The 19696-nt window shown below is 44.7% G+C and overlaps 1 protein-coding gene across 1 annotated transcript; it reads left to right on the top strand.

Annotated features, from left to right (window-relative positions):
- Positions 1–13955: 13955 nt before the first annotated feature.
- LOC109778516 (cytosolic sulfotransferase 5-like) lies at positions 13956–15333 on the top strand. The gene has a single exon (XM_020337079.4). The coding sequence runs from the start codon at positions 14024–14026 to the stop codon at positions 15062–15064; it is 1041 nt and encodes a 346-aa protein (XP_020192668.1). The 5' UTR covers positions 13956–14023; the 3' UTR covers positions 15065–15333.
- The last annotated feature ends 4363 nt before the right edge of the window (positions 15334–19696 follow it).

Raw genomic sequence — 19696 nt, 5'->3', positions numbered from 1 at the left:
CTTTCCACCTGTCTCCCCCTCCACTTTCTTTTTCTTATATAAGAAAACTGTTCTCCCTCCTTTCTCACATGGCCTCTCCCAAGGCAGCAGGGGCGACGATGAGAGCATCTCCCAAGTTATTTTCTTAAATGTTCGTTGACATGTCCATCGACGGTCAACCGGGTGGAGAACATCCATCACTATTGCCTAAATGTCCCCTATTTGTCCATCCAAATTACCCAAGCATTCGGTCAAACACATCATATGCGAGACCGGTCCGGCTATACATGGCAACTCGACCCGAAACAAAGCCGCAATGGCAACAAGCACAACATACACACATGCCTACATAGCCCGCGCACACATGTCTCGTCAGGTCGGGGCCGGATCCGAGCCTAGCCTACATAGCCCACACACACACAACAGGCTCGCTTCTAGACGAGAGCTCGGCCTACGCACGCACGGGTGTTGGCACTTGATGCCCAGCCGCCATGGACTCAACCATGGGGAGGAGGGGTGAAGCACGGTAGGCGATAGGGGAGGCGGCCAGCTCGGTAGATGCACACGGGAGAAGGGAAATGGGGAGGGGAAAGTGACCCTGGTGGTTGGGACCGAGGTGGGGCAGAGTGGGGATTTCGGGTGTCTAGCACGGTCTGCGGACAAATGAAGAATAGCGTTAGAGGCCTAAAATTAGTCGAACATATAAGAGAGAAATAAGCGTCCACGTTGAAGATGCCCTAAGGAAACACCATACATTAACTATTAGCGTTGGTTACAACATCTCAATTATTACTGAATACTTAACTAATTCATCCAATCATCGTTGGAGATGCCCTAAGGAGCACATTGATTGCTTTGATTAGATGCCTACTTTCTCCCAATCATTGTGGAGCTAGGAAAGACCAAATACAATTTCAAAATGCTAAGACAGAGGGAGTATTTTCTTATCCCAACAATGCTAAACTCTTTCAAGCCTACCATTTGGCATGTAATTGTTAACTAGAAGGAGCTCACTCTTGTGGCAAGAATAATCGAGCAACAAAATTATTAAGGTCATGATGGTGGAGATAACCTAGGACAGTTATCTTAGCTATGAATTCCTTCATCGCATGTCTTGATTCCGATGAAACTCACTTGACGACAACATTTTACTTTGAGGTTCGTAGCAGGCCCTTTGTACACATTCCCTAATCCTCCTTTCCCAAAATGCATCATCTCACTGAAACCATTGGCTGCAGAGGCAAGATATTTATATGCCAAGGATTGATGACCCACGATCAATTTCACCACCTATCTTTACTAGTAGAATGGGTGCGTTGCTACATGCTGCAAATGTATATAAACGAAACAAACAAATGATTATGATTGTCTCTAAGGTTGAAACTCATTTCTCCCTCATACGTCCATGCGTGCTTGAACATCAATAGGCGCCCAGTTGAAAGAAATATGCCCTAGAGGCAATAATAAAGTTGTTATTTTATATTTCCTTATATCATGATAAATGTTTATTATTCATGCTAGAATTGTATTAACCGGAAACTTGATACATGTGTGAACACATAGACAAAACATAAGTGTCCCTAGTATGCCTCTACTTGACTAGCTCGTTTATCAAAGATGGTTATGTTTCCTAACCATAGACAGGTGTTGTCATTTGATGAACGGGATCACATCATTAGGAGAATGATGTGATGGACAAGACCCATCCGTTAGCTTAGCATTATGATCGTTTAGTTTATTGCTATTGCTTTCTTCATGATTTATACATGTTCCTATGACTATGAGATTATGCAACTTCCGAATACCGGAGGAACACTTAGTGTGCTATCAAACGTCACAACGTAACTGGGTGATTATAAAGATGCTCTACAGGTGTCTCCGATGGTGTTTGTTGAGTTGGCATAGATCGAGATTAGGATTTGTCACTCTGATTGTCGGAGAGGTATCTCTGGGCCCTCTCGGTAATGCACATCACTATAAGCCTTGCAAGCAATGTGATTAATGAGTTAGTTGCGGATGATGCATTACGGAACGAGTAAAGAGACTTGCCGGTAACGAGATTGAACTAGGTATAGTGATACCGACGATCGAATCTCGGGCAAGTAACATACCGATGACAAAGGGAACAACGTGTGTTGTTATGCGGTTTGACCGATAAAAAATTTCGTAGAATATGTAGGAGCCAATATGAGCATCCAGGTTCCGCTATTGGTTATTGTCTCGGTCAAGTCTACATAGTTCTCGAACCCGTAGGGTCCGCACGCTTAACGTTCGATGACGATTTGTATTATGAGTTATGTGATTTGATGACCGAAGTTTTTTCGGAGTCCCGGATTAGATCACGGACATGATGAGGAGTCTTGAAATGGTGGGGAGGTAAAGATCGATATATTGGAAGGCTATATTCGGACATCGGAAAGGTTCCGAGTGATTCGGGTATTTTTCGGAGTACCGGAGAGTTACGGGAATTCGCCGGGGGAAGTAGTGGGCCATACGGGAAAGGAGAGAAGGGCCTCAAGGGGTGGCTGCGCCCCCCATGGGCCGGTCCGAATTGGACTAGGAGGGGGCGGTGATGGTGTCCTGGACTAGGGGGTACTCACCACGTCGTCTCCCGATCAGTTGGATTGGGCCGAGGACGCCCATGGCCGTTTGCTCATGGGCCAGTTCGGACAGCTGATGTATACACGAGGAAGATTCCACAAGACTTGGTGATCAAGATAAGGACTCCTCTCCACCGGCGTATTCGACTAGGACTCTTGTTATCCTAGGCCTCCGGTATGTTATATAAGCCGAGGCTAGGCTAGTCGATAGATATTATGACATTACTCATCATACCCTTAGGTCTTAGACCACAACATATGATCTCGAGGTAGATCAACTCTTGTAACCCTATATTCATCAAGATCAATCAAGCAGGAAGTAGGGTATTACCTCGATAGAGAGGGCCCGAACCTGGGTAAAACATCGTGTCCCCTATTTCTTGTTACCCATCGATCCATGATACACAGCTTGGGACCCCCTACCCGAGATCTGCCGGTTTTGACACCGAAAATGGTGCTTTCATTGAGAGTTCCGCTGTGTGGTCGGCAAAAGGATCAATGGCTCGCCTGCAGATCAACTGCGACGTCGACGTGTTCGTCACCGCTTCGACTGGTCACCTTGGCTTGACCGAGGACTGTGCCCTACCTCCAATCATCATGTTCGGACGAGGGCCTTCATCAACATCAACTCCGATCTCTATCAAGATCATGGAGGAATCATCCATGGAGCTCGGGGGCTCAACGTCAACATTGCCCTCGGCGACCGTGCTGTTTTTCTGGGCAGCAAACTTGTATCCGCCGCCACCGCCTCCTCGAGTGTCATTTTAACGATTGCTTCGGTGGAATTGTGCGGAATTAAGTCTACAAAAATCATGCAAAATTTCATCGAGTTCTGATGGAGGAATCTCCGGCAATCTACGATATACCGGAGCCCTCTCAAATCTGGATGGGAATCTGAACGAGTTTAGGGCGTGGTCTCCAGAGCCAAGCTCGAAGGTCCTTTGGAAGATCCAACCGTTCATCTACTGCGGAATTCCCATATCTACCACCCCTCAAAATTTCACCTTGATCCGACGGTTCAAACTCCGGGAACCTTCCGATGAGTGGACCAATTTTCCGATCTGTTTTCAGCGCGAATACGGATCCGACCCGAATTCATGTTTCTTTATGAACGTGATATTGGACAACCTTTTTAAAGGAATTTTCTTCTAGGGTATTGTGCGTTTTTCTTAACACGTGCCCATAAAAATTTAAGCCTTCTCTGAGGTACTCTTCATCATCACGCTGGTGTCAAACCAGTCCGGTAACATTGCTCCACGGCTGCCGACCTGCGCTAGACACGTCGTCGCTTTGTTGAGCCGAACTCATCTTCTTCGGATCATCATCTCGGTGAGCCGAAAAAGAGTTCGGCATCGTGAAGGATAAATCATCACCAACAATGCCGCCCCACGGATTACACGGAACGGGCACACCGACATCGCTGTTCGGTCACTTCATCAATCCGTCTTTGACCGCGTCACAAGTCATGACCAGCGTCGGCATGACTGCACTGTTGCTTCTTCAAGTCGATGCCTATCACGCCAAACTGCTTCAACACCTCGGCTGACATGGCAGCTGCAACGTCTCCTTACCTACCCGCTCCGTTACCTTGGCTAGACTGGGGGCTTCACCATCTCTTCATCAACCTACTCCGAAGACTTCAACGTCACCCGCCGACCAGCTTCATCACATTAGCTGGACCGGGGGCTTTGCCTCGGCAAGCCAACCTTTGCCTGCATCGCCATGCCGCCGCTCCATCGCTCATCAGGCAATGGATGTGCGGATCAAGTCCCAATTTTGGGAGTAACCTTTTTTTAGATTGCCACAACAGATAAACTAGGTGCTATTAATCCTAATATTTTTTTCTTGCTTGGGTTTATTTTTCCGAAAAACTATTACTCTGATTTGTTCCATCATCTGTATACAGGTCTGTCAAATGATGGCCGCATTAACGATGGTTGCGCGATGGTTCGGTCATTTTCCCGTCCGCAGTTCGGCGAACGCCGCATCTAGAGCCCGGACCGCCCTGCAAATTCAGGCTTTGTCACGCCTTCACTGCGTCATGCCGACGCTCTGCATCGACATTGGCTTCGGCGCTAGGTCACATCTCTTTAAATAAATTATTTTTGCGTAAAGCAATTATGCAAGGATTATATATATATATATATATATATATATATATATATATATATATATATATATATACAACACTATTCTAATCCTGGAATTAGAATAACTATTTGGATCACATCAGACCCTATACCTATAGAAGGCGCGCGGTGTTACTGGGATCCCCGATCGGTGAAAAAAAAAAAAAACTACCCCACCCGCCCCTAACCTAAGCTCCCGCGGTCGCATCTGGCCCGTCCCCTGAACTGCATCGCGCCACCGCCGCCTCCCTCTGCGCCCTGCGCCGCCGTCGGGCCCTGGCCACCTCCCGCGCTATCGCTTGGCCCCGGCCACCACCCGCGCCGCCGCCGTCGCCTCCCATCGCTGCCGCCCCCACCAGGAAGCCGAGCCGGTGCAGCGGCCACCACCTCCACCCGACGGTGCAGCCACTGGCCCCGACCACGCGCACCACCGCGCCCAGCTCCACCGGCCCCGCCGACTCCTGGATCCGCTGGCAACCGGCGCCGTCGCCCCAACCTCCGTCTTCCACGGTCACTCGCGCGTCGTGGCCTCCTTCCCGGACCACCCCGCCGCCGCGCCCCGCCGACTCAGATCGTCGCCGGCCTTCCTCCCCTGCTTCCACCGCGGAGGTGGCCTCCATCTACCGTCAACCGCCCCCTCGACCTGCCGATGGCGCCACCGTCGCTCCACAATGCGTGCGCGTGGCCAGGCTACCTGCAGTGCGAGCCCCCGGCCAAATCCCACTCGCCGCAGCCGGCCATCCCACGCGCATCCGGCGCCGCGTCCCTTGCACGTTGCTGTCCGGCTACGGTCGCTGCCCTCCGTAGGACATTGCTCTGGCTGTTGCTTCAGCAGTCCAAGTGCCCCACCTGTGTCCGTCCGTGCTCCTTCGTGCTGGAACTTGTGCGGGCAGCAGTGCACGCATCTGGAGATTGGGCTGATGCGTCTTCAGCAAACGCCATGACGAGCAGCCACCTCCTGCACCAATCTCTCTCTATGTCCCTTCGCTTGTACATCAAAACAAGTTGATGCTTTTCTTCAGTTTGATTTAGTAGTCTCAAAAAGATCGACAGTGGCATTCTTTGAACTTCCATGTGTACGTATTGAGGCTACCGTTGAAGCAATATCTAGTAGGTCTGAATCATCTTTCTCTTTGTTTATGTGCATGGTCAAAAATTGTAGCCCTCCCCGTCACTAGTTTTCTTAAAAAAAAATTGCTCATTCCTAGCTTCTACAGCGTTGCATTTTTACCATTCTAAAGGAGAGAAGCAAAAAAACAATTCAGAGTGTGAGGAAAAAGAATGTGCAATGGTAAACAGGATAAAAGATGTTTGGTGGTGGTGTGAACGTGATGTTAAGTCTGATGCAAAAAATATTCGACAAAAAACTTTGTTTTATTGGTTGTGATTTCCTGCTTTGTACATGTTGTTGATATACCAAAAACTTTATAAAAGAATTCAAATTTATTTGCTCTAAGGTTTTCACTACTTACAGTTCAAAAATAAGAACGGTTAACGTTCAAAATACGAAATACTTGACAATAAAGAAGAAAAATAACATTCAAACAAATCAAAAACTTCAGTGAGATCAACAAGCACATTTCAATCAGTCTCTTACTTCAAAACACATGGTGTAAAAATTACGCGAGAAGTTCATCATTAAAAAAAGACGATGTTCAAACAAGAACAAAAGGAAGAAAGTATAACTAGTGAGCACGCCTTCGTGCCAGTCATTGCATACCCTCGCATGATGAAGATGGTCGTGTGACCCTCTTTCCCAAATGGATTTTCCCTGTTTTAAAAAATAAGCTATAGGTCGAAATTTAACTAATGGATAAGTTCGTTGTTTATTTCATAAACCAAGAAGTTCAATTTTAAAAAAAAAAGAGAAGTTCAAAAAATACAAATGTAGATGCTCAAAAATAATAATGGAGGAAGAATTCCAAAAAAAATCAACTTAAAAAAACATTTCAAAAATAATATATAAATGATTTTCCCCGTTTTAAAAAACTAGAAGTTCAAATTGAAATAACGGAGTGGTTTGATGTTTATAAAAAAAATATAATTTTTCTATTACTAACCAAAAACTAAGAAGTTCAAATTTTAAAAATGGTGAAGTTCAATGCCTATAAAAAATCAGAAATTTCTCGTTATTAAACGAATAAAACTCAGAAGTTCAAATTTTAGAACATCTTGATGGTTAGATGTGTGTTAAAACCATGCGAGTGTATGTGTGTGTAGGTGCATGCCAACACAAAAGTTCGGATGAGGAAAAGGTAATAAAATGAAACCTGAAAATATTCATTGCAACAAGTTCCCCCAAAAAAGGAACACACCATCAAAATATCCACATGGCTAGGAAAATTTAAAAAACTGATTTTCCCCATTCTATAAAAACTAGAAGTTCAAATTAAAAATAATGGCACGGTATCATTGTTTATATAAAAAAAGCATTTTCCCCGTTACAACCAATAAAACTAAGCAGTTCAATTTAAAAAATGGTGAAGTTCGACGTCTATAAAAAATTCGGATTTTTCACATTATGAAAAAATAAAACCAAGAAGTTCAAAATTTTAAAACAAAGAGGTTCATAAAACTCGATTATCTTCGTTACTAAGGAATAAAACTAAGAAGTTCAAATTAAAATAATAGAGAAGTTCAAAGTTGATAAAAACCTCAGATTCCCATTCTAAAGAATAACTAATTAGTTCAAACTAAAATGAGGGAACAACAAAAAAAGTTTTAAAAAGATTTTCCCCCTTTTTTTTAAATTCGGATTTCCCCCGATACTAAATATTAAACCCAGAAATTCAATTTTAAAAAATAGAGTAATTCATTGTACATTAAAAACTCAGTTTTTCTCATTACTAAAGAATAAAACCAAGAAGTTGAATTTAAAAATGTGGATAAGCTTCATATTTAATTAAAAACTCAAATTTTTTGGTTACTAAAGAATAAAACAAATAAGTTCAATTCAAAATAACGAAGAAGTTTGATGTTTCTAACAAAACTAGAATTTTCATATTTCTAAAAATACATAAAATATATTCAAATAAAAAAGTTAGAGCGGTTCGATATAGAAGTTCCATGATTATAGAAAACTCAGATTTTCCACATTATTAAAGAATGGAAACAAGAATTTCAAAAAATAAAAAACAAGAAGTTCAACTTTTAAAAATAGAACGCTTCAAAATTTCATAAAAAAAGATTAAGAAATAAATTTAGGAAGTCCATATTAAGAAGATGGAGAAGTTCGATGATTATAGAAAACTCAGATTTTCCTCGTTCTTAAAGAATGGAAACAAGAAGTTCAAAAATAAAATAACAAGAAGTTCAACTTTTAAAAATAGAGCGCTTCAAAATTCATAAAAAGGGATTAAGAAAAACAAATTAAAAATTCATTAAAAAAACTCAGATATTTTCACGTAACCGAGAGAAGTTCAGATTGATAACTGCCAGAAGTTCACGTACTACACGGTGTGCATTTTGTATTAAAAAAAGAAAGCAAAGTCTAAAAGTTTTGTTCTTATAAGTTCAAGTCCTTCGTCGGAGAAAGTTAAAAAAATTATTGTGAGAGAGGTTTGTACGAAAGGAATATCATTTGTGTAACACGGACGAATGGATGAGAAAATTACAAACGAAAATACGTGACAGAAGTTCAACGTGGAAACAGCAGAAGTTCAACTACAATGAATGAATTTTAGATGAAAAACTTTCAAAATCATCGCAAGTATGAAAAAACGATCAACACGGGAAAGTTGCGTGTTTACAGCAGCTTTCCACCGATATATCACTTGCTCAATTCCAGTGAGTGTTCCGGTGAGTGGATGGAGAGTTACGAGCAAAAAAATACGTGACAAACAGAGTGAAGTTCAAGTAAAATGCCGAGAGCAAAATCCGCCAACGACGAGATTCCTATTTAAAACGGGTATTTAGTTGCTAAAAAAGTTTCTAGATTACACTAACATCATATAGAACACAACTAACCACAATAATTCGCGCGGGGAGACACGGTTGCGAAGATAGCCCGAAGGTCGGGTTCGTACAGAGGGAAGTTCAGGCGCGTTACTCAGGCAGTTCAGGTTGTGATCAGAATATTATTCTGATCCCGTGATCAGTATAGTGTTTATATATATGTTTATATATATGTATATATATATGTATATATATATATATTATTTGGACCGCAGTTTTATGTGTGCAGGTAATCGATTTTGACTGCATTACGCGATCACTTCGGCATCACCAGCCGACCTGCATTAGACTTCGGCATCCGCCGATCACAGCTTCGCCATGTTAACTGGACCGAGAACTTCATCTCACCACATCGACCGCGCAGCGTCGTCGCTTCGTCAAACTGACGTCTACCATGCCGAACAGGTTGACTGGCGTGGGGGCTTCATTGTCACCTTACCGACCAACTCCGCCAGCTCGGCTAGACTGGGGGCTTCGCCTTACCACATCGGCCGAGCCGTGTCACTACTCCGGAGTGCCGAACTCCTTGCTCGGACACCTCGGGCTTGGGGGTTGGAACCTCAGCCATGCCGAGGACTACGAACCTTGTCGGATCTGTCACAGATCAATGGGCGTCTTCGTCCCGCCACAAGCCCGAATCGCGTCATCAACACCGAGCACATTAACCAGCTAAGTCGCTTTCATGCTCAAAGATTTTAGTTTTAAATTTTGTTCGGATCGACCAAGCATTATAATTTTTTGGCAAAAAGTTGTTTGTGAAAAAACTTCTTTGTCAAAAGTTTGTTTGTGACACACAAATTCAAATACCCCGTTTACTTGGGGGCTTCCTTTATGAAGCCTTTCCTCTTGCATATGATTATATTTGTATGGCTTCGTTGTATTACGCCACAATATGCACCCTGTTGACTTAAGTGTTCCGCAAGCTGGGTTGCCTTGCTCCTGTGTTTACCCCTACGTTCCCGATTGTTCGGCTAGGGAGTAAAGGGAGCACCTCTGCGATTGTCACGATCGGGTCATCCGAGCTCGGACCTCAGACTGGGTGAAATCGAAAGCTAGCACTCTTATTGTTTTCAATCATGGTCGACACACAACGGAACTCATGAGTACAAAAAATCTATTGCACAAGTCTCATAGTAACAATAAGCAACCGAAGAAAGGTATCAGTGGGGGTACTATTTTTTTCAAAGATGCTTCTTACACTTCGTCAGTAATATAGCATAAGTTCCCTGAGCGCGCTTTGTTTGTTACAGCCTTATGGCCTGATTGCCTGGTTATCAGAAACACCGTCGATATTCTCGACAGGTGGAGTACATAGCACTGTCACCTTTTCTACGGTTTCTAACTGTGTCGTACAAGTGCCAATATTTTTCTCCCATTTCTCATATCTCCCATATATTTAGAGTTTTGCAGCGCCTTCAGTTTAACATGTCAATGTCATGATGAAGCAACATCATATGTCCTTGAACTCCGCAATTTTGCGTCATGATGTGCGTGTGTGCGTGCGGGCGGGCGGGTATGTGTGTGTGTGTGTGTGTGTGTGTGTGTGTGCGCGTTTGTGTGTGTGTGTGTGTGCCGCCTTCCTCGGCTACACTTTGCACCCTCCCATTTTTTAAGACATAAGGTTCGCTTGCATTACTCAATCCCCTCAGGCACATCGTACATCATCTGCACCAATCAGCCTACAAAGTAAAAGAGAGAAAAAATTGAAACACACTGAATTGTAAACAAGAACACTTTTCTGTGTCAGTAAGTAGTACTGAAAGAGGTGATATAAATTTAGAAAGCAGAAAATACACCAAGGCAGTATGTTTCAAAAGGCAAGTCAACCATTACTGGGTGAAAGATGGTTTCAACATAGAAATGCAGAAAAAAGGAGAAGGGCAGCACAACCCACATAGAAATGCAGAAAAAAGGAGAAGGGCAGCACAACCCACGGGAAAGTGACGGCTTGCAAAATCTAACCAAGTGTAATTAGCAAAAGCGAACGGTGTAAGAAAATATTGCTTACAACTCAACAACGAATATAGCTTGTGCTCGCCTCCATACACGGGAGTTTAATAAGATGAAGGAAATTCAATGCTATGATTTTGCCTAAGAATGCACGAAATTCGTGGTAAACTCTCATGAATTCATCTTGCGGGAGTGGTTTACCTAGAGTATATAGGCTTGCCAGAATTGCTCAAAACGACTAAACATTTTTTTCTCATCCTCCATGAAGCTGAAGCTTCAACCAAGAACACCAAGAAACACACTAAAGGTGAGACGACTCTCATAAGAATGATGAGAACTGGACCTACAACAAGATCATGCACCCTTCTCCAATTTCTTTCGGCCACCACGGAACACCAAACATAGACGTAGAAACATTGATCAAACATCATGTACACCGCATATGACCTATGACTTGAGACAAATATCATCTTTCAGGCATGTCATCACAACATCCTCTATTCTGCGGTCAGCTTATGTTCGCAAGCGACTCTATATTGTCATAAATATCCTTTTCATCACCTCTTGGTGCCTCAACTCTCAGCTTCTCAACTCTTCCTATATATAGCTTGGTCAATATTTCATTCTCATCATGCTCCACCCTGCATAATGTTGCCATCTTAAACAAATGTGCTTATGAAATGATTATGGTGTTCTATATTTGCACAATAACTTACGCTAGTAGAAAATTATGGTCAAACATGGAATTTGTATGGTCAGTGCTATGGATTACCGGATGATAAACCTTGGACACATAAACATAAACTATAACCTCACTTAGAAGAGGAAAGAATGCTTGTTTTATTATCAAGCACGTCTGCATCACATCGATATGGATATCTAGTGCATGTTATATCCGACACGGGCCTCAGCCTTATATCCTGGCGCATCCTGGCGCCACAGCACGTCTGCACATCCTGGCTCGACGACGCCGCCGCAGCACGTCAGCACGTCTGCGCCTCAGCCTTATAGCTATACTCGAAGGTGTGGCTGAAGCACCTCCTTTTCAGGGTGGACAACTGCCAATGGAGCATTCACTAGATGGACTTACCTGCTCTTCTACCTGTGTCCCACCGTGGTAGGCAACAATGGGGGTTAGTGCACCACTATAATTTATCCAGCAACACAACCGTATTCAACACTGTGGCTGAGACATTCTGATGGATGTGTTGTCCAACCCTACTTTATCTTTAGACATCACTAGTGGAGATGGATAATGCGCTTGTGACGTGTGGCGGTTCTCATGACATTATTTTGTAGATGCTTTTGTGATGTGGGATGACGAGGTAGAGGTTTGAGTCTTAAGGTCTCGGATTGATTAGCCGGGATCGGAGGTGTCACCACTACTTGATTTAAATGTGGGACGTATAAGCATGATTGCTATTCTCAACAAGTGTGAGTTGCTAATCTGCACTACAACATTGTTTGCAAGCTTCTAGGATTTTGTGGAATGCGACCAAGACCAAGACAAGAACAACACACGAATTACTCTACATCATCTCCGAGAGAACATTTGTTCGACCTTCGTTCTTTTAGATGCAACAAGATTGATGAAGATGTGATGTGTTATTCCATAAGCATGGTCGTACGATGATATGATCCCTCCCATGTAATATCCTGAAATCTATGTCCTGGTTTGTTGCATCCTTCTAATGTTCAGTTCAATTATGCTATGTACGTAACTAGTAGATGTACTTGGATATATATTTTGATTGGGATACATAAGCGTTATTTCTGTGCAATCTCAAGGGACAATCTGTGCGAGTCGTTGGAGGCTTGGGGCCATGCATGATTGTTGTGCGTCATTTTTATATGTGCAGGGAGAGGGAATCTCGAGTGAGGCATCTCTCCATTTGCTCGGATGCGTCGTGTTATAAATTCCAAATTAGTTTAGGCGCCACGCGATCCTGCTCCCTCCATTAAATATAACGGCTCCATGTCATCATCGCACCAACCGACTTCTTGAATACCCATTCATAGCCACAAGACGGCCAGCTTCGCCTCCCCTCCCACACCAGTCATGGCTCATCCGGTGGCAGCAGCTCCAACGATGAGCTCACCAGAGAGCGCCACCGACACCGAGAGCTCACCGTTAGACGCCCTATCCGAAGAGACCCTTAAGGGCTTCGTATCCACTCTCCCATCAAGGGAGGGGTCGCCCCAGCTGCTCTTCTAATGCACATGTGTCCCACTGTGGCAGGTAACATTGGGGGTCCGTGCACCACTATAATGCTTTCAGCAACACAATAGTATTCAACACCGTGGCGGAGACATTCTCATGGATGCGTTGTCCAACCCTACGTTATCTTCAGACATCACTAGTGAAGATGGATAACGCGCTTGTGACGTGTGGTGGTTCTGATGGCATCATTTTGTAGATGCTTTTGTGATGTGGGATTACGAGGCAAAGGTTTGGCCTTAAGGTCTCGGATTGATTTGTAGACATCGGATGTGTCAGCCACAACAAAGAGCGTGAGTTGCTGATCGAGCTTTATGGGCGTGTTCTGCACTACAACATTGATGGCATGCTTCTAGGATTTTGTGGAAAGCGACCAAGGCAAAGACAACAACCGCACACGAATTACTCCGCATCATTTCCGAGAGAACATTTGTTCGACCTCCGTTCATTGAGATGCGGTAAGATTGATGAAGATGAGATGTATTATTCCATTCCATTTGCATGGCCGGAGAATGGTATGATTCATCCTTCATAATATCTTCTTGAAACTTTATATACTTGAAACCTTTGTACTGGTTTGTTGCATCCTCCTAGTATTCAGTCCAATTATGCTTTGTAGCTAGTAGATGTACTTGGATGTACTCCCTCCGTCTTTGAAAGAGTGTACTTTCAACTTTGTTGGAGAATCAAACTATCTTAAAGTTTGACTGAGTTTATGCGAAAATATATCAATGTTTGTGAAACCAAATAGCTATATAATGAAAATATATTTTATCTTGAATCTAATGCTACTAATTTGATGGCATAAATGTTGGTGTATCATTGAATAAATATTATTAAACATAGACTATCTAACAAAGTTGAAAGTACACTCTTTCAAGGAGGGAGATGGTATGTTTTGTTTGGGATACAGTAGCATTATTTTCGGTGAATCTCAATGGACATGTCACTTTGGAGTGCACGATGTGATTAGTGCGAGTCGTTGGAGCCATGCATGCGTCAGAATTAAAGTGAGTCCCGGATGCGGACGTGTTCTTAATTTGTAATTAGTTTCGGCGCCACGAGATGCTGCTCCCTCCATAAACTATTACGGCTCGATGTGGTCACCGCAGCAACCAGCTTCTTCGATACCCATTCAAATCATAGCCAAGACGGCCAGCTTCGCCTCGATCGCCTCCCCTCCCACACCAGCCATGGCCCAACCGGCAGCACCAGCTCCACCGATGAGTACACCAGAGAGCGCCACCGCCACCGAGAGCTCACCGGAAGACGCCCTATCCGAAGAGAGCCTCAACGACTTCATATCCTCGCTCCCGTCAAGGGAGGGGTGGCCGCAGCCGCTCATCCAGTACAAGGGCTACTGGTTCAAGCCGAGGATGCTGGAGGGGGTCCTGCGCACCAGACGGGCCTTCCTGCCCCGCGCAGACGACGTCGTCCTCGCCACGCAGCCCAAGTGCGGCACCACCTGGCTTAAGGCCCTTGCCTTCACCATCGCCAACCGGTCCTGCCACGGCCTCGGCGCCACCGACCACCCGCTCCTCACCCGCCACGCACAGCACCTCGTGCCATTCATCGAAATCCCTGGTGCTACCGGAGGGGACGATCACATTAACCTCGGCGCGCTCCCGTCCACAAGGCTCCTCGCCACGCACATGCCCATGTCGCTGCTCCCGCCGGAGACACGGTCGCTGGGTTGCCGGGTCGTGTACCTGTGCCGGGACCCCAAGGACACGCTCGTCTCCAGGCTGCACTTCGAGAACAAGCTGGCGGCGCGGGGCGGCGGAGCCGGCCTGTCAATGGACGACGCCTTCGGCTTGTTCTGCGAGGGGTTCTCGCCCTACGGCCCCTTCTGGGACCACTGCCTCGAGTACTGGAAGGAGAGCTTGGCGAGACCGGACACCGTCCTCTTCCTCAAGTACGAGGAGATCAAGCTGGACCCGGCGCGGGTCGTGAGGAGGCTCGCGAGCTTCCTCGGCGTCCCGCTGACCGAGGACGAGGAGGGCTCCGGCGTCGCGGAGGAGGTGGCGAGGATGTGCAGCTTCGAGACGCTCACCGGCCTAGAGGTGAACCAGGTCGGCGGCGTCAGCCACGGGAATAGAGTTCACGTTGATAACTCCGTGTTCTATAGGAAGGGCGAGGTAGGGGACTGGGCGAACCACATGAACCGCGAGATGGGGGTGAAGCTCGATCGCATCGTCGAGGAGAAGCTCCAGGGCTCCGGGCTTGTGTTTTGAGCAAGAGTCATTTGTTATTTGTTCTGTTCTCCTTTGCACTCTGCTGCTTCTGGTTAGGGAGAGGAGAGCCCTATGTTGTTTGTGGTTTTCTAAAATTGTTTGGATTGCTTACCATATGTGTCACGTGGTATGTTGATTGTGGTTTAATTTGGGGAATAATAATAATAAAACAGCATATGGCCTCATAAGGTGGGATACACTGATTTATTCACCAGTACATTTGCCACAACTAGCTGCTCTGTAACTGTGATTTTGGTGGTCTGTATTTTACCTGAAAGAGTGTAAACTGTATACGTATATCTTACAGACTATAGATGCTTCTGGGATAGCAGGTTTACAGTGAGATGAAGTGATGTGCCACATAATCATGTTATTGTATCATATCAGGTTGTTCACAGAGGGGACAAAATTAGCACAAAAAACTGATTTGTTCAACAACAATTTGGTAGGTGCTAGGTCAAAAGATTATCCGATAAAAACAATAATGCCATAGAAAACGAGAACAAAAAAAGAGGGTAAACAATAATATGATCGAAAGTATGGATAGGGCACTGAGGAAAACAAGCAGAACGTCTACTGAAAATACACTTGCAGCGACAAGGACGTATGCCCTCAAACTATAAGAACAAGTGTAGAATATGTTTATCTCGAGGCAAATACTATCATCTCATTTGCTAGCATATATCCAACAACAATTGGGAGTACAATCTATAGACTTAAAGCAAAAAATGCACAATGTAAACATTTTATTTCAGCTGACCAACATAGCCAGGGCCGGCCCTGAGGGGGGGGGGGGGGGGGGGGGGCGGGGGGGCGGCCGCCCCGGGCCCCCCAAATCGAGGGGCCCCTCCCCAGGGACACGTAGGCTATGGCCAAACATATTTCCAGTCATTATATATTTTTTCTATGAACTGGACGGCTGGGCCTCACGCGGCAGGATGGAACGTACGCACGTACTAGTAGCCAGGAAGGGACACCTCGAAAAAAAAGGAACTGATTGATCCTTCCGATTCGTTAGTTAGTACGTGCAGCCGAAAAAAAGGAACTGATGCATCCCTTCCTATTCCAACACACACACATTTCGCGCAGTGATTCTTAATTTCCCAGCGGCCGCCGACGCTACGCAATTGTGCGCTCGCCGCTCCTTTTCCTTTTTCTCCCAAATCCAATTTTCCTCCCTAATTCAGATCGTCCGCCAAATATCAATTCTCTGGGGCCGTCGCAACCCTGATTTGCTCTACGTCCATGAACGATTTGACCATCCAAGGTAAATCTTCTAGTCATATTGAGATTCCTAGTCTCCTAGATGAATAGCCGCACATAGCCGCTGCTCAACAATTGTCTATTGATGCAAAAAATATATTTATTTTCAGCATTGTGTCTTATTCTGTCATTTGGAAGAAAGTATTATTCATCTTGTAGTGATAAATTATTTATTTTCAGCATTGTGACTTGGTATAATGACAGCGTGAAAATAATCATAATTTTTTAAGAGAGTTGGCGATAGTTGAGGAAGGGCAACCAACTAATGGAAGTTCAGTTCTCAACAAGAAGAAAATGTTGACACCAACATCAACCATAAGAATGTAAGTGCCTCTGAGCATGTAGGTAATTCATCAGATGTACATGCACAATCCACCAATTGTTGATGAACAGCCAGTTTATACTGCTGGTATTTATGAAAGTAACTGGGATGATCTTGATAATAAAGCAAGAGTAATCTTGGTCGAGAAAGGGCCTATGAGAGAGGGCAAAAAAATGGCATACTATCTAGATGATGCAGTAAGACATTTTTCATATGCTCATTATCATAGGAAATTAAGCAATGGGAAGGAACATGATTGAAAGTGATTAGTTTATTCAGTAGGTGTTGACAAAGCTTTTTGCATCTGCTATGTAAGATCTTCAAGTCTAGCATTAGCAGGAGTTTGTTCAAAAGATGTCGAAAAGTTTTTTGCTTCTGATGTAAGACCATCAAGTCTAGCATTAGCAGGATACAGGAATCAGAGATCCTTGACACATGATGGATTAGGACATTTTTACATAATATGTATAAATTATTTGATACATATACTGATTTTGACGCATTTAAATGTTATTGGTAAAATTTTGTATATATGTATATTAATTTTTATTGTTATGATTTCTACATTGAGGGCCCCGGGTTTTAGTCTCGCCCCGGGCCCCCAAAATCTCAGGAGCGGCCCTGAACATAGCTCATAATAAAGAAAATAAACAAAATAAAAAACATCTGAAATTTGGTGGGTTCTGCTTGATATTGAACACAGATAACCAGAAATGAACATCATCGTCTAAGAACCTACAACCACTCACTCGGGTTACAATGCAATAATGAACTTGGCTGGAGTGGACTAGTTTTGCAGATGCTGCGGTATATAAAATACGTCCTCAAATCCGGTGCAAGTTGTGAGGAAGTTAGCTAAATTCCTCGGCGTCCCACTGACTAAAGAGGAGGAGAGCTCTGGTGTTGCTCAAGAGGTGGCGAGACTCTCCATTTTTGAGATGCTTACCAGCCTAAGCAGGTTGGGGGTGCTAGCTACAGAAACAAAGTTTATTTTGGTAATTCCTCGTTTTATAGGAAATGAGAAGTAGGGGACTGGGTGAACCACATGAGTCGCGAGATGGGCGAAAAGTTAGACCGCATCGTCCAACAGAAGCTTCAGGGGTCTGGGCTTGTGCTTTGAGTCATTTTGTTATCTGCACTGCTCTCAATCCCACAGTGCGCCGTGTTGGGCATTTTCCATAAGCACGTTACAACATGTTCCCTAATTATATCTTTCTCAGTCTACTGTATAATGTTGGAAATAAAAACAAAACAGCTTGTTGTCAAAAACCTGATCCCAGTGTGGTGCAAGAAGATTACAAGTGTGTGCATTTTATCTGATACCAGTGTCAACTGTATACCATAAGCAAGTTGACATTTGAAAACCACGGGATTTTGTACAGAAAACAAATTAAGAAGTAGCCATTTGATCTCAACACCTTTGTACAAACACTTTTGCAGGATCTTTCAGCCAGTAGGGGTGATGAAAATTAGATAAAAATGTTTTGTTTAGATTTGGCCCCCTCAGCCCTGTCCTTCAACATTGTAAAACCATCTACCTTGGGGGTCTTATCTGAGGTTAAGCGGTTTCATAGATGACAGTGGCCTTGTTGTATTTGACTAAGACCAGGCTAAAGTGGTTTCAAAGGGCATATGTCAAATATGCCTGGGTATGCTTTTAGGGCTGCATTTGGTATATATCAAGACAACCAGGAAGAATATCATAGAAAAATGCTTATGTCAGTATAATACAGATTTACAAGAAAGGCTAACCAAAGTGCGTGAATAAGTACTTCTAGACAGTCATAAATAAGGTGAAAAGCAGGAATCAGTATATTTCAAAACGAAGAATTAACCTGCTATGAAGACGACTATCAAATATCATATCAATTAACACTACATTGCTACTTGTTACAGTAGGAGTAGGGTTACCAGTACAGAACAAGTACATACATTAAGTATATACTCCTATATACCAAGGACTGATATTAGGAGGCATTTAATTTGGGCAGTTTAATCAAGAGCACAAAAATCAAGAGTTCATGACGCGCCTCTGACGTCACTCCAGCATTGAACCGACGCACCGGCTGAGAGCGTCGCCCGCGCCACTTTCCGGTGCACACGACTCCTCGGCATTCAAACGACCGTCCATCTTTCCGTCTTCCTACATTAAACATGTGTGGTTGCCGAGGAACCTACTCCGGCGCCACCCGTTCGTCCCTTTGCCTGCCACCATTAATTACCCCGCCGCTTGCCCTGCCATCCGGCCGCTATTTAAACTCTAGCCCCGGCCATAGCCGCATCCATCCTTCTTCGCTCCCTTTCTCCTCCCCACACCACGTCCGCCATGTCCTCCTCGAGCTCCAAAGCCATTTGGGACATCCTCTTGTCCGAGCAGAAGACGGAGATCGCCGCCATTGCTGCCAACTGGCAGGCCGGGAGGCCGGCCCTGCGGACGTCCCAATGGAGGACGCGGCCGATGACGAGCCAACGTCATCCTCCTCGCCGGTCCATGCCGACATCACCATGAACGAGGCCCGTGCTCACTATTAGAGTTGTGTCGAATATTGTGCACAAGGTAGGTTACAGTTGGACTTGTAGTTGTATTGTGTTTAGATATAGGATATGGAGTCGTGTCCTAATAGGACACTTGTATCCTAGGCCTCTCATATATAGCGGGGTAGACATACGATGTAACCTATGCCAGCATAATAGCACAGGCGCGCAAGGGGGAGCCGGCGGCGTGTGCCGGCGCCCGGGTGGCCGGGGTGTGGCATTGTGACGGTGTCACGGGGAGGAGCGCCCGTAGTCAAGCCCTGGGGATGTAGCCATATCGGTGAATCTCGTTAACAAATCTCGGTGTCGTGCTCGTGTGATTGCTTGGTCCTCGGATGATCAACGGAGTGCCTCGGATTTATTCTAACAAGTGGTATCATGAGCAAGGTTTGAGATCAAGGCGGATCATGTTGAGCTAGAGGAAGTATCGAGTTTGAGATGCAGCTGGCTGCGGTGGCCGGTGTGGTTCTCGATGAGATTGGATCAGCGGAAGGTTACGCGCGTTGCGGCAG

This window comes from Aegilops tauschii, chromosome 2 (assembly GCF_002575655.3).
Source record: "Aegilops tauschii subsp. strangulata cultivar AL8/78 chromosome 2, Aet v6.0, whole genome shotgun sequence".
Taxonomy (NCBI): domain Eukaryota; kingdom Viridiplantae; phylum Streptophyta; class Magnoliopsida; order Poales; family Poaceae; genus Aegilops; species Aegilops tauschii.
This window is presented reverse-complemented; position numbering and strand designations above follow the sequence as displayed.

Coding starts and splice junctions, on each gene's coding strand:
- LOC109778516 (XM_020337079.4), top strand. CDS start 14,024: ATGGCCCAACCGGCAGCACCAGCTCCACCGATGAGTACACCAGAGAGC.